General features: G+C 40.9%; 3 gene segments (V, D, J or C) and 1 further gene; all 4 read left to right on the top strand.

Moving 5' to 3' along the window:
* The window catches only part of Tcrb (T cell receptor beta chain), a 667,076-nt gene that overhangs the window by 156,862 nt on the left and 493,806 nt on the right, over positions 1-16,408 (top strand).
* Positions 237-667, top strand: Trbv3 (T cell receptor beta, variable 3). The segment is given in 2 exon segments: positions 237-285; positions 370-667. Coding segments are annotated over 2 exon segments (347 nt in total).
* Trbv4 (T cell receptor beta, variable 10) lies at positions 11,286-11,729 on the top strand. The segment is given in 2 exon segments: positions 11,286-11,334; positions 11,435-11,729. Coding segments are annotated over 2 exon segments (344 nt in total).
* On the top strand, positions 14,202-14,646 carry Trbv5 (T cell receptor beta, variable 5). The segment is given in 2 exon segments: positions 14,202-14,250; positions 14,355-14,646. Coding segments are annotated over 2 exon segments (341 nt in total).

Consider the following 16,408-nt stretch of genomic DNA (forward strand, 5'->3'; position numbering starts at 1 on the left):
ATGATGCCAAACTCTTGAGTCTGCAAAGCAGCAGCTTTGACTTGAGTAAAAAACCCCTGGGTTTCTACTATATCCTTTCTCCCATAGAGGGCAGTCTGCAGATGATAACTGTTACCACTCACCAATAGCCCTGTCAGACCTTGCCTATGGGACCATAGGATGCTAGCATACCCCTCCTGTTTCTGATGTGCAGTCAGTCAAGCTAGGAGAAACTACATTCCTGCCGTGACCCTACTATGGATATCTGGCTTCTAGGTTGGATAATTTTTAGTTTCTTGGAAGCAGGTGAGTTCTTAGAAATTCTAGAGTTTTCATTTCATATTGAGACAATTTTAAAGTATTCCATTAATCTTTTTTCTCTTTCTACAGGACACACAGGACCCAAAGTCTTACAGATCCCAAGTCATCAAATAATAGATATGGGGCAGATGGTGACCCTCAATTGTGACCCAGTTTCTAATCACCTATATTTTTATTGGTATAAACAGATTTTAGGACAGCAGATGGAGTTTCTGGTTAATTTCTACAATGGTAAAGTCATGGAGAAGTCTAAACTGTTTAAGGATCAGTTTTCAGTTGAAAGACCAGATGGTTCATATTTCACTCTGAAAATCCAACCCACAGCACTGGAGGACTCAGCTGTGTACTTCTGTGCCAGCAGCTTAGCCACAGCCTTGAAAAAACACCGTCTTCCTGTACACAAACTCTTATGTGTCTGCCTCTTTCCTAACACCCTGTCTTCCCCAGGAGAAGGAAGTCTATATGAATATGTTTTTTTTAGTTGCAGTTGTGTTTTGAACAGATAAATATCTGAAATTAAATGTCTAAGATAGGATATCTCACATAGGAAAGACAAGAGGTCATGGATATACAGATTTTCTCTAGACACTACAGAGTGTGGTTGGTAAATAATCTTGAGCAAATACTATGTCATCAAGTAACTAAGTGACCCATGTTGTCTTTTTTTTCTCCATTTTAATTGCATTGCATTAGAAATCTTTTTAATTTCTTTTATTGATTGTTTCTTACATAAAGTATTTAAATTCATAATGTAGAAGTAGGGTCACTGCCCTGTTGATCTTCACTTCCAGTGACTCGGGGGCTGCAATAGTAGTTCCTTTCCTTGTATTAATCAGATCTGTTGGATAAGAAATCTTGGTTTATGAGAAGGAGAAGAAGGAAATTGACACTACAACCACAACACAAAATAAACATCCTGTTAATTGTGAACTGGAACTATGTTTGCTTTTTTTTTTCCCCCAGTGCCAGCATTTATTATTTATTATTTATTTATTTATTTATTTATTTATTTATTTATTTATTTATTTATTGTATTTATTGTATTTATTTCATTTACATTTCCAATGCTAACCCAAAAGTCCCCTACACGCTCCCCCACCCACTCCCCCACCCACCCATTCCCAATTCTTGGCCCTGGCGTTCCCCTGTACTGAGGCATATTAAGTTTGCACGACCAATGGGCCTCTCTTTCCACTGATAGCCGACTAGGCCATCTTCTGATTCATATGCAGCTAGAGACATGAACTCCAGGGGGTACTGGTTAGTTCATATTGTTGTTCCACCTATAGGTTTAGCTCCTTGGTTACTTTCTCTAGCTCCTCCATTGGGGGCCCTGTGATCCATCCAATAGCTGACTGTGAGCATCCACTTCTGTGTTTGCTAGGCCCCAGCATAGTCTCACAAGAGACAGCTACATCTGGGTCCTTTCAATAAAATCTTGCTAGTGTATGCAATGGTGTCAGCTTTTGGAAGCTGATTATGGGATGGATCCCCAGATATGGCAGTCTCTAGATGGTTCATCCTTTCATCTCAGCTCCAGAATTGTCTCTGTAATTCCTTACATGGGTGTTCTGTTCCCAATTCTAAGAAGGGGCAAAGTGTCCACACTTTGGTCTTTATTCTTCTTGAGTTTGATGAGTTTAGCAAATTGTATCTTATATCTTGGGTATTCTAAGTTTCTGGGCTAATATCCAATTATCAGTGAGTACATATTGTGTGAGTTCTTTTGTGATTGGGTTACCTCACTCAGGATGATACCCTCCAGGTCCATCCATTTGCTTAGGAATTTCATAAATTCATTCTTTTTAATAGCTGAGTAGTACTCCATTGTGTAAATGTACCACATTTTCTGTATCCATTCCTCTTTTGAGGGGCATCTGGGTTCTTTCCAGCTTCTGGCTATTATAAATAAGGCTGCTATGAACATAGCGGAGCATGTGTCCTTATTACCGGTTGGGACCTCTTCTGGATATATGCCCAGGAGAGGTATTGTGAGATCCTCCGGTAGTACTATGTCCAATTTTCTGAGAAACCAACAGACTGATTTCCAGAGTGGTTGTACAAGCTTGCAATCCCACCAACAATGGAGGAGTGTTCCTCTTTCTCCACATCTTCGACAGCATCTGCTGCACCTGAAGTTTTGATCTTAGCCATTCTGACTGGTGTGAGGTGGAATCTCAGGGTTGTTTTGATTTGCATTTCCCTGATGATAAAGATGTTGAACATTTTTTCAGGTACTTCTCAGTCATTCGGTATTTCTCAGGTGAGAATTCTTTGTTTAGCTCTGAGCCCCATTTTTAATGGGGTTATTTGATTTTCTGGAGTCCACCTTCTTGAGTTCTTTATATATATTGGATATTAGTCCCCTATCTGATTTAGGATAGGTAAAGATCCTTTCCCAATCTGTTGGTGACCTTTTTGTCTCATTGACGGTGTCTTTTGCCTTGCAGAAGCTTTGCAATTTTATGAGGTCCCATTTGTCAATTCTCGATCTTACAGCACAAGCCATTGCTGTTCTATTCAGGAATTTTCCCCCTGTACCCATATCTTTGAGGCTTTTCCCTACTTTCTCCTCTATAAGTTTCAGTGTCTCTGGTTTTATGTGGAGTTCCTTGATCCACTTAGATTTGACCTTAGTACAAGGAGATAGGAATGGAGCAATTCGCATTCTTCTACATGATAACCACCAGTTGTGCCAGCACCATTTGTTGAAAATGCTGTCTTTTTTCCACTGGATGGTTTTTGCTCCCTTGTCAAAGATCAAGTGACCAAGGTGTGTGGGTTCATTTCTGGGTCTTCAATTCTATTTCATTGATCTACTTGTCTGTCACTATACCAGTACCATGCAGTTTTTATCACAATTGCTCTGTAGTACAGCTTTAGGTCGGGCATGGTGATTCCACCGAAGGTTTTTTATCCTTGAGCAGAGTTTTTGCTATCCTAGGTTTTTTGTTATTCCAGATGAATTTGCAGATTGCCTTTTCTAATTCATTGAAGAATTGAGTTGGAATTTTGGTGGGGATTGCATTGAATCTGTAGATTGCTTTTGGCAAGATAACCATTTTTATTGATCCTGCCAATCCATGTGCATGGGAGATCTTTCCATCTTCTGAGATCTTCTTTAATTTCTTTCTTCAGAGACTTGAAGTTCTTATCATACAGATCTTTCTCTTCCTTAGTTAGAGTCACACCAAGGTATTTTATGTTATTTCTATGTTTGCTTTTTTGTTTGTTTGTTTTGGTTTTGGTTCCTTTGATGGGGATGCAAGAAGGTATGTAGAAAAATTGAGATTATATAAAATAAAGTTTCCAGAAATTGATACCATATGGTTACAAATTTGGTGCTCAATATTGGGAACCAAGGAAAGGTTGTTCTAGATATGAGTGAATTCAATCAAGTTTCTGTATTTTGTGAGTGTGGTGATAGGTAGCAATTTGTTGACTGAGTCAGTCACAATATAAAAAGTAGGTGTACCACAAAAAAAAATAATAAATCAAAGCCATAAGGCAGCAATTCTCACCCTGTGAATCACAACGCCTTTGGGAGCTGAAAGACCCTTTCACACAGGTTGCCTAAGACCATTGGAAAACACAGATATTTACATTATGATTCATAACAGACAAAATTGCAGTTATGAAGTAGCAACCAAAAAATTTTACGGTTGGAGGTCACTACAACATGAGAAACTGTCTCAGCAATCGGAAGGCTGAGGACCACTGCCATAAGGAGTAGAGATCCTACTGAACAAGGAACGTCCACAGAGAAGCAGAGCAAGGCTAGGGGAAATCTAGAATCAGTGGCAGAGCAGAAGACAAGGAACACCAACTCCTTGAGAACCACTGGTTGCATCAGCGCTGAAGTTTAGTCTATGAACCTCCTATGTTTGCCACTGTTGCAGCTGACCACCGTCTTAAAGGCTTAATTACTTGGACTTGATAAAAATATAAACTGTATCATTTGATTCCAGCCACATCTGTGATGAGCAATTCTATGCAGACACAGATTTGCTCTATAAAAATGGTGCTTAGATATTCACATTATGTTCCCAAGGGATCCTGCTGCTGCTATGAGTTATAGTAGTGGCCTGTATGATATTTTTGCAGGCAGATTCCAAAAGTGTGGAACAGGTGGATCAAAAGTTTTCCAGATCTTAGATTTCTGGCCAACCTATCTATACCAATGCCCTAATTAACATATTTTCATTTGTATTTTTCTTTTTTTTTTCTGTCTCTAATTTTGTTTGGGTAGTTTCACCTTATCTCTTCAACTTATCTATTCTTTTAAGCTTTGCCCATTCTCTTTATAAACAAATATAGTGAATGTATATATTAAACAATCAGTATAACTCAGTTCAGAATTTCTATTAGATCATGATTCAAGTTTCAAGTTCTTTGCTAAAATTTTCCACTATATTTACTTTGTTAAAACATTAACTATTTAAAAACCAGTGTCCAGTAACTGTAGTATCTAAATTTTTGAGCCACATTTTTTTTTTGTCTGTTGTCATGTCTTGGCACGTGATGATATTATTTTCATGTGAATCCTAGATTACACGGAACATTAGAGAGTACTTTAGGGCTCTGAATGGTTTCATTTTTCTCTTGAGAGGACTGAGGCCATATCTGCTAGGAAGTTGTGAGAGTGACAGGCCATCTCCATGAAGCTGAGGACTGACTTAAACTGAAGTTGGGCTTTGAGGAGTCCCGGGATCACTGTTAAGTCCTGGCATTAAGTGGACAGTGGTTTAAGTTTTAAACAATGTTTGAGTGTTTAGCAGCTTTATTGACATGAAATTCATGTAACATGCATAACATTTATTCATGTATAATTCCATGAGCTTTGACAAGTCCATACAGCTGTGCCAGTGGCATCATGGTCTAGCTCTAAAACATTTTCACTCTCTTTGAAGTTCCCTTGTGCTCATTTTCAGCAATTCCCTGCACTATCTGCAGGCCCCAGGCCTGGAGCTGCCCCAGGGTCCTTTTGATCAGTAGCACTGAACTTAAGTGTTAGTCTACATATCTAGGAGCCACTGGTTGCTTTACAAAGCACCCCACTCTTTTCATGTTTTCCCCATCTTGTCCTCTTAGCAGATTCTGCTAAACTGGTAAATTGTATTAAGGGAAAATATCTGCAAGAGTTATACTTTCTCTAATTTTTTTTTTGTCTTTTGTGTCCTTTCTGCCTATGCAAACAAATGCCACCAAACACGAATCACTTCCATTAACCAAACATTTTTTTTTTTAGTTTATTTTAGAGTGAACATTGTAGTAATTCGATCAAACTTTAAGGGCCAGAGTATGTTTGAGCATGCTTGATTTAGGGTGGAAACACCCTTAAGAAAAGAAAAGCCTCCTGCAACTTGTTCTAGCAACCATATTCCTATTAAGTCCGAGTATGCAAACTCTTCTGAAGCTATATGGCTTTAGTGACCTGGAGGATACCATCCCTTGTTTTTCACACGTAGAAATGTTTACTCCTCAGAGTCTTAAGGAATACCTACCCGTGTTAGTTAGTATTTGCTAAGTCTTTACTTTCATTGTTTATCAACAGGATCCCAATTGGCATCTGGTCCAGAACATTTGAATGACAATTCCCCATGCGTTGCGTAAAATTTGGAACCCAACCAACATTTCAGGGCATCAAGATACTTACCCAAAAGTTTCTCCCCATTCCCCAAAATGTTAAAGACGCGATGTCTAGTTGAGAACTCAAACATCATTTGCAGAATGTGTGAGTCTGATATTTTCCCTCAAATGATGAACACTAAGAGACCAACTATCCACTAGTTACACTGCAGTTTCAGCTGCTGGACTTAGAACTCCTCCGTTTGGAAACTTCTTGAGAATGCCTGTAGCTCTCAGAGATTACTCCTTGCATGGGCCTCAGGCCATGTGCATTGTGTGACCTCTCAGGCTGAGTGATAGTAGGAGCTTGGGTCAGGCTTGTGTCCTCTGTGAACAAAAGCTCTCTTTCCCTGTGAAATGTGCTTCCGAAGCTAAGGGTGTTTAAAGATAATGCCACTCCTCTTCCAGCATTACCCAGAGAGGCCCTTTATGTCCTTGTGGCCTTAGCCAGCCCCAGCATCACTCTCTTCCTGCCTTCTTACTTGTTCATTGGCCACCACTTCCTCAGATGGTGCGTATTGAGAAATTAGTCTGAGATGGGAGTGCCTTGGACAAATTATAATACCCCTCCTATATGTATCCCTCCTTCTAAGACCTCTGCTACCTCCCAGCCCTAGTACACAGCAGATGCTAAATTCTAAAACATTTTTTCTTGTTGGTGTGCTCTGTTTTCTTTTTTACATTTATTTATTTATTTATTTATTTATTTATTTATTTATACTTACTCACTTTACCTCCCTCTCTCACTGCCCTCTTCTTGGTCACCCCCTTCCCCCATCCCCTTTGCCTCTGAGTGGGTGGGACACCTCCTGAGTGTCCCCCTCATCCCGGCACTTCGAGTCTCTCTGAGGCTAGGTGCAGCCTCTCCTACTGAGGCCAGAGAAGACAGCCCAGCTTGAAGAACATATCCCACGTACAGGCAACAGCTTTTGTGATAGCTCCTGTTCCAATTATTTGGGACCCTCACGAAGGCCAAGATGCACATCTGCTACATATGTGTGGGGAAACCTAGGTCCAGCTCATGTATGTTCTTTGATTGGTGATTCAGACATTGAGAGCCCCAAAGGTCCAGGTTAATGGGCTCTGTTGGTCTTCCTGTTAGAGTTCCTATCCTCTTTGCTTTCTTTTGTATTTTGTTTGAATCATAAGAAGCAGAAAGGGGGAATTTATTCACTGTGCTCACATTGGGAAGAGGGTCCAAAAAAAAAAAAAAAAGAAAAGAAAAAGAAAAAAAATCCAGTGACTCCTTGAGTCCATCTTCAGGCTTCCGATAAAGCAGTTTAGTTTCAGCTTTAAACAGAGGGCCAGAGGTATGCATATCTAAACAACCTCCATCAAATGTGATCCTGCCCATCACTGTTTTAGCTCCATCTTTCTGAAAAGTATAGTCTGATAACGTGCAAATCTCTTTCTGGGAGAAAAGTTTTCCTTCTGGTAGGTCCTGTATGATTCCCAGTAGTTTAATATCTTGAAGTCCATTGTTTCATTCTTATGAAAGCCAAAGGGAGGTAGATAATATACAGTGTCTTTTTTGAATGTCTTCACTCTTTTGATTCTGTCGCATAACCTCAACCTTGAGGTGGTATATATTTGTAAAACAAAAATCATCAACGGGCTCCAAGAAGGAAGAAAAAAGATTAAGAATGCTTTTCATTCCACTGGCCACAAGGGGGAGCTGTGGCAATGAGATTCAGACTTCTGAGGAAGGCCTAAAAGAATTCACTGTTTGAGAGAGGGTTAAGAGAAACTTTGACTTATTTATAGCATGGAAAAGTGTGGTCTGCAGAGGCTCTGAACAGTGCTGTCAGGTGAATGGCTAAACACAGACCTCTTTCTGCACTGAAGTTCCAGCAAATGGTCTGACTGACTTCTTTTATGTGTACCTGCATGGAATTAGAAAGTAGTTGGAGATACAAGAACTGGGAACCCACAGGTAGGTGCAGGTAGAGAATACATCTTTGAAAGCAATATATGAAGCTCTAGGAGCTGGGTTTATGGTCTAACTCAGTCAACTCTAGTCTGGTCCAATCTTGCATGATGTGAGCTCCTATGACTAGCAGTGAATGCTGCAGACCAGGGGTTCCTTAGGACATTTGAGCATACAACCAGTGACAAAATCTACTAGTTAGGACGAAAGAGACCAAGAATCTCATTTCTGTTTCCCTCAATGAATTTCCGTTTATATCATCAAAGAATTAGACTAGCAATATCCTGTGGCTGTTCTTCTTCTGGGCAATCCTCTCCATTCTTGGAGAACTATATTTACACAATAATAGGAAACACTTCCTCTGGGCATATGTTCTATTAAAATAGCAACAGCTTCAGAAGATATCAAGAGCAAAGTCCCATTTGGATTCTATTTTCAACTTCTATCTCTATCTACAAATACCCTGGAAACAGGACTGCCCTGATGCAGACATTTTTGATGCTATCAAAATACCCGAAGATAGAAAACCAGAGGGCATTGGCTGCCACCGAGAACATAGGTCTGAGACAATGTGTTTTAACTCAAGACTCTATCTCACTTTTAATGAATTTGGAATTTCCCTTGCTTTGTGGAAATCTGAGGATGTCATAAAATTGCATTTTCTGTGCGCAGTTGCTCAGTAGCAGAAAGGAAGTTCTAGGATATCTACCCATGCTGCCGTATCTATTCCACCATATTGCACAAAGTGAGAGTCTAGCCAAATAAGTTAACTGGAAAATTATCCACTTTTCTTCAAAGCTTATTTATGTAGCTCATCTTAGAACAAAACAAAGAAATACACTGAAGATTGCCAATTCAATTTTCTAAGCTAAAACCTAACTTGCTTTCTGTGTCGAGCTGCTTTCAAAATCCTCTGAGAACACCAGAAAAGGCAAACACATGCATATCTATCATCAAAATTAAAATTTAATAGTGAGGATCTATAATTTAGTGCATGGAATCTCTTGGATTGTTCTCTTGCACACTCAATTAAAATATTTACAACTCTCTCCCAGTAGTGTAGATCATATTGTTACAAATAAATTTTGTTAACTGCTCTTTTTAAGAAACTGGATTGAAATTAGAGTGATACTATGCAATAGTATCAATAACATATGTAATTGTTGTGAGAGGTTGGATGAGAATTTAATAGTTAAATAGGCAAAACAACTGATAATTTGTAAAGGTAAGTGGGAAAAGGCCTATAATGCAATGTCTTCTTTGGTTTGCTCTGAGTTTTTATTTGGAAAACTGGTTGATAAACCTTCTGGCTCAAGATAACATTAATTAGTGTGTATGTTGACTTTTATGGTTTTTTTGCCAGTGAGAATGTTGATCATTCTTTTCTGGGTCAGTGCCACCGTAACATTCCCTGCACTGAGCAGAACAGAACCAGGCTGCCTTGCTCCTTGTTCTGTAGGAGATGTGAGAAACAGTCTGAGCACAGAGAGATGGAACACTTGTGACAATGACATCTCCATGGGTGCCTGTGCCACACTAACCACAGGTGACAGAGTCAGCTGTGAGACTCTCTCTTCACCATGACCTGCCAGGGCACTGTCCCCTGATTTCTCGGGGGATTTCTTCTGATGGAAATCACTCAAGGCAGAAGCAACAGTGGGAGTTTTGGTCCAAGGTGGACGATTTCATATATAAAACAGATGAACATGTAGGCTTCTCCCACTGAGACACACACTGTCTCAGCGTGTGTCTCAGTGGCCAGATAGAAGGAGCTTAAAGAAAGCTAAATTCAGACTCAGTGACAAAATAAGGCCCTGGCTGCCAGTTAGTCCACTTCCTGCTTTCGCTGGTTCTTCTCCAGCCTCTGCCTCATCCCCACTGCTCCTAGATAGTTCTATTTTTAGGTGACAGCCAAGCTAAAATTGCTTCGTTCAACTCTTGTTAGGGATGGCAGAGTCAGCTCTGGGTTCTCTGTAAGGCTGCCCTCTCTCCAGCTTCGCTAGAGCTTTCAGGAAGTAAAATCTGCATCAATATTTGTTTCTGCCTATCCTTCGGGCAAAACTAACAATGTTTTTTTTTAATTATTTAAAAAGTATTTAACAGTATTTCTAACTAACATTGCTTCCTGTAAAGAAGGTTTCCTTGGGTCAGGGTCCGTTCGGCATCATTTCTAGGCACTGCTCACCTGATTGCATCAAGAATATTTACAGAAAATAGGATAGATAATTACTTTAAATCAGCTTCAAGCATTCTCACTGTTCCTGCATGGTCATGATTACATTGTGACCTGTCCCTTACAATGTCCCCCCTCCCACCTCTTCCTTGTTTTCTATTTCTTCTTATTATCTTCCTTCCTTCCTTCCTTCCTTCCTTCCTTCCTTCCTTCCTTCCTTCCTCTCTTACTCTACCTTGGTTTCTCCACCAAACTTTCTCTCTCCCCTTTCCCACCCTCTTTCTCTTACTTTCCCCCTCCCTGTCTTCCTTCCTTTCTCTCTTTTCTTCTCCTTCTTTCTCCTTTTGTATCTCTTGCTTTCTCCTTTGAAACACTTCATATGTGAGCTTTGTGAAGTAAGGAAACACGATGTGCTAAGGGCACCAATGAATGCTCACAGAATTTTTAAATTATTGACTTTAGCTCACTGTTTTACAGATGAGAAAATGGAGTGCTTAAAAATGAATTGCTGATTTCCACATAACATGACCTGTATGATCCACAGGTAATCTATATATTTTCTACATTTGTTTTGGCTCTTGAACTCTGGCTGACTTAGTCCTCACTTTATGGCCCAGGTTGGCCTTGAACTCAGCAATCTTCCTGTCTTAGCCTTCTGAGTGCTGGGATTATAGGAGTTAAGACCGCATACCTGTATTCAATTCTTTTTGCTCCTTTCAGAATATTAATATCCTAAGTGTGTGATTATTTTCTTCTTGCTTTGCACTGTGTTGGCATTTAATGTCTCAAACAAGTAAGCCACATTTGTCCTTCCGGGAAGGCTTGTGTTCTTATTTCTTCTACTGATGTAGTCTTATGTTCCTTCTGTGTCCAGTAAAACATACATGTACCACCTGGGTTTACTGTTTGGCGGTATTACCAAATTTTTTCTGTTTGTCTCTCTCTGTCTGTGTCTCTTGTGTCACTCTGTCTCTCTTTCTCTTCATGTCTTTGTCTTACTCAATCTGTTTCTGTCTTTGTCTCTCTCTTTTTCTTGCCCTTTCTCTCTCCTCTCCTCTCCCTTCCCCCCCCCACGTGTGTGTGTGTGTGTGTGTGTGTGTGTGTGTGTGTGTTTGTGTGTGTGTGTGTATTTTTGAATCAAGCACCTTTCTGGCTGTGGTGATAGACAGACAAATCACATGTCATCTACAGTTGAATCTACTACCTGGTCTGATAGCTGCAGTAGGTAGGGCTTATTTGCCCTGCCTTGACCCAACTATGGGCTGTAGGCTCCTAAGCTGTGTGGCCTTCTGCCTCTTGGGAATAGGTGAGTAGTTGTGGTCCTAGGCCAGGAGATATGATTTTGTTTGAGTCCTTTGAGAATGACTACTTCTGAAATGTTTCCGAATTATGATTATCTTTCACAGGCCCTTTGGAGACGGCTGTTTTCCAGACTCCAAACTATCATGTCACACAGGTGGGAAATGAAGTGTCTTTCAATTGTAAGCAAACTCTGGGCCACGATACTATGTATTGGTACAAGCAAGACTCTAAGAAATTGCTGAAGATTATGTTTAGCTACAATAATAAGCAACTCATTGTAAACGAAACAGTTCCAAGGCGCTTCTCACCTCAGTCTTCAGATAAAGCTCATTTGAATCTTCGAATCAAGTCTGTAGAGCCGGAGGACTCTGCTGTGTATCTCTGTGCCAGCAGCTAAGACACAGTTGTGCAGAGTCACTGTTTCCCTGTGCACAAACCCAGCCAGCGAGGAAGCAGTGCAAGCCAAGTGCTAACCACCTGAGGCTCCATGTCCCCAGAGCTTTTGAAGCATCAGTGGTATTTCAGTCTGAAGTCCAGCCTCCTACGATAATACATGAGGTGAACCAGTTCTGTGTTTTATGCACCGATGAGTCTCACTGAGTTCTACAGATTAGACAGAAAGGTAGTTCACATCATAGTCATCCAGAGCATCCACATTGCATCACTAACAGTAACACACATCAACTGCTCTGAGTTACTTACTTCTTATAGAAGTACAGTTTTATCCTAGTGTTTGAATGCATTTTGAAGGGTCAAGTTCAGCATTGTTCTTATTATTAGGTAGCCCTAGCATATAGCTATTATTGCCAGTAAACAGACTTTGCATTGAAGTTAAAGTGTAGTTACTTATCAATATCTCTCCCATGTACTGGGGGTTGAATCCCAGAGTTTTCCATCCTAAGTGTCTGCTGAAAACTCCTCTCAGCTCTCCAGCCTTCTAGACTATTCTCCACTCAGGCTTCAGGTAGCCCATCCTCTGCATGCACAAATTGAATAGTGTTCTCCCCCTTCAAAAATGTCTTTACTCAGATTCTTGGGTCTACTTTGCACTTCTATGCACCCCAAGATCTATCTGTATTGGAATCTATTTAACTTCAAACACTATGCATTATGGTGATTTTTCAATATAACCACAGCAGTAAGTGAATACTCCAATTTATTTAGGGATCATGGATCATTTTACTGTGTTTATTAGTATCCTTTCATTTCTTAGCCTAAAAACAAAGACTCAACACTTTCATAAAAATAAGTTGGAATAAAGATAATATCTGATGGCTAAGTGGTAAAGTGCATATACATTTTATTCAAAGGAATAGAAGTTACCATGATGGGCCTCCCCAGTTAATCTCACTGGATGGGCATGGGACATCATGATGATGCTGGTTCCATTTCTAACATTTCAAAAATGGACATAACTGGGGATATTCCATCTCAGCTTCTCTGGTTGTATAGATGTGAAATTGTATTATACATAGGAAATAATTTAAATGCTACAATACAAATGACACCCTTAAATGTATTAGAATTTTATTTTATAGTTGTTATCTATGAATACTCTTAATTGTCCTGCTAATCTGTAGGTGAACATAGTATTTTGTTTCCTGCTCTTAATCATTGGTCACTGAAGATGGAATAAACAAATTTAGTCCATAAACTCTATATGAGCTGCATAGTTAATATCCATTTTACTCGGTGCTATGTAAAAATACTGGCACTGCCAATCTCTGCATAGCAGAAATCAGTGAGACTTAATTGAGTATAAATGGATCACTTTGGCCACAGGGTGGAGCTGTGGTCTACTGATGTATCTGAAGGTGGGCATGGGCAATGTGAGCCACTGGAGAACGGGAAAGAAATGAAGGGACCCATGGCTCCAGCCGCATATGTAGCAAAGGATGGCCTTGTTGGACATCAATTGAAGGAGAGGTCCTTGGTCCTGTGAAGGCTCGATGCTTCAATGTAGGGGAATGCCAGGGCGGGGAAGCAGGAGTGGGTGGGTTGGTGAGCAGGGGGAAGGAGGATGGGATAGGGGGTTTTCAGAGGGGAAACAAGGAAAGGGGATAACATTTGAAATGTAAAGAAAGTATCTAATTAAAAAAAAAAAAGGAAGGGAATCTCACTCCTTATCGAGGAGCTTAGATCACAAACATTCTAAACAGTTTAACTGTAAACAACATAAACATTCGAAGACTAGGTTGTAAACATCTCAAAATCACTGGCAACAGTTTCTAATTGATTTTCTTTTGGTCTAACATCAAATGCTGTTTCTCTCGGCATCTTATGTACAGTGTCTTTTCTCTATGCCTAGGCAAGCTCTATTCCTTAAACAACATGCACACAGGCTGTCTTATCCATTGTATGCTCTGTTTGGTGGACTGACCAGTGTCTGGCTCCTAGATGACACCACTGTTATACACTTCAAATGATGTCTAGGCACTCAGAATCATCTAATCACCAAGCTGCTTCCACAAAGCTAGGTCATCAAAGTTGGGGCATGAAGCAACACTTTGAAGGTGCTATTTCTTGAAACTGAGAAAGGTGGAAGGGGGACTTTCGAAGAAGAAATGGGCTATGTTAGAGATGGTGGTGGGAAAGAGCTTCAGGCTGAGAGTAAAGCTACAAGAATGCGAGTAACTTCTAGAAATACCCATGAGGGTTAAAAGTTTGGGCATTTTTTTAAACATTTCATTTTTATCCCTCCCAGCCCAGTGAATTCAGTTGACAGTTAAAGGGGAAAAAGAAACATCTCTTGATGCCAAGAGAGATAGTGACTTCACAGACAAAACCACCAATCAGGGCCATGCAGAGTAGAGCTAATTCTCATCCAGGGTATCATAGCTACACAATACCCGTCTGGAGCCTGATTCCACCATGAGCTGCAGGCTTCTCCTCTATGTTTCCCTATGTCTTGTGGAAACAGGTGAGACTTGGATTCCACAGGCTCCTAGCTCCAACTTCCTTTTTGCTGAAGCTACCACCCTTTTTTCTGTGCCGTGTCTGAATTTTGTCCTTTTCTTCTTCCAGCACTCATGAACACTAAAATTACTCAGTCACCAAGATATCTAATCCTGGGAAGAGCAAATAAGTCTTTGGAATGTGAGCAACATCTGGGACATAATGCTATGTACTGGTATAAACAGAGCGCTGAGAAGCCGCCAGAGCTCATGTTTCTCTACAATCTTAAACAGTTGATTCGAAATGAGACGGTGCCCAGTCGTTTTATACCTGAATGCCCAGACAGCTCCAAGCTACTTTTACATATATCTGCCGTGGATCCAGAAGACTCAGCTGTCTATTTTTGTGCCAGCAGCCAAGACACAGCCCTGCAGACTCATTAGATCTCTGTACACAAACCTACATATTCAGGAAGCTGTGGGGCAACTGAGGGCTGCATTGAAGATTTCACGTAGAAACCAAAACAGATGTTGCAAACTATAGCACTACCTTAAAAGTCAACCCATGTTGTAACCCTATATGCCAGGCTCATATTTAGAGGTAGTGTCTCCTTACTTCTACACGGCTCTGCTGTCAACAGATGTAAAGATAAGTACTTGTGGTTATCAGTTCTTAAATGAGTTTTATAATTGTGAGAGAAAATAAACCAGCTAGAAAGTGAATCATTTCAACTGATCATTTACCAAATCACCTCACTAGAGAGTTAGATTCACCACAGGGCTAGAAAGTGGGACATTTTGCTGAGAGAGGAATCCTATTCCACATACTTTAGGTCCTGCCATCCTAAACCTCTTCTCCAATACTGTAGCCACCAGGTCTTTAGCAGCACTAAATCTTGAGGAGCCAGGGACTGAGCTTCTGAGAAAGGATCCCAGAGATTTTGAAAAATGTATCATTCCTATATATTCCCTCAGCGGTTCAGTAGTCTTCAGTCGTTCTTTATGTCTGATACTGTGTATGCCATCTTGTCTGGTTTCTGATTTTCTCTTTTTTCTCTACTTTTAGCTAGTCTTAAGCTTTCGCTCTGATCAAAGTGCTACCTCTGCACAGACTCTTTCTCTGAATCCTGCAAGTAGCAACGGCAGTGGTGTGCCCACTCATCCAGCTGGAAGCTTGCACCCTCTTCATACTACCGCCTTACTCTTGCCAACATCTATTCCTTTAGCTTCATAATTTTAAACCATCATGCTCAGAACCTTTGGCATCTAGCCTTTCACTGGACATCAGAAAAAGCAGGTGGTCTGTGGTCTCGCTTTCTGCCTCACTGCTGGGGTGTGGGAATGCAGCCTGGGCGGGGGAAATGGGGGCGGTCTGCTCCATTCCATCTCGCCTCAGGGGTGTGGGAACTCACCTGTACAGAAGAAATGCTGAACACTAGACTGTATTTATCCTATGCCATCACTGGGTATTGGACTTGTGGAAAGCGCTAAGGCACTGCTCAAGAGGTGCGAGAATGTAGCCTAGGTTGGGGGCCTCAGACCGAGCTAGAAACTGAGGCTGAAGTTGAGTTTACCTGATTTACAGGTGTCCAGTTGCTGCTGGAAACTGTGTGGTGTCCAGAATGAAGGGGTCCTGTGGGCTGGGGGGCTGTGGGGAGGGGATCTCCGGCTTAGCTCTGCTGTGACACCGAGTCCAGTAACAGAGGGGTCTTCTGCAGGAGACTTAGGTGGTGCAGCTCTGTAGACAGTGAGTTTCTTCATGCTCCCCACTGTGGTTCTTAATGGGAGAGACACTCTTTGGTTCCAAACTGTTTATTGAGTGTTTGTTGTGAAAAGTGGGTGTATACCACCTCCTAAGGGTGGACCAGAGATCAAATACCTTTTACAGGAAGAAATGTCTGAGAAGAGAAGCTTATTGGCTAAACTCTCATGGCCTCTAGGTACCTCATTAGCATGGAGAACTCTGTTATGGGCTACATACATGGCCACTGGCTCTTTGTGGGAAGTGAAGGGAACCAATGTGAGAATTCTGCCAATTTCTAAGTATATGTACCCCACTTATACATCCTGGAACTGGGGAAATGACCACAGGATGTGTTCAGAGATCTACTGGATCTACTGTGAGTCAGACATCAGTCAAAAAACCCACTAATCACCTGTCCTCCATAAGCCCCTACTTTAACT

Source organism: Mus musculus, chromosome 6 (genome assembly GCF_000001635.26).
Source record: "Mus musculus strain C57BL/6J chromosome 6, GRCm38.p6 C57BL/6J".
Classification (NCBI taxonomy): domain Eukaryota; kingdom Metazoa; phylum Chordata; class Mammalia; order Rodentia; family Muridae; genus Mus; species Mus musculus.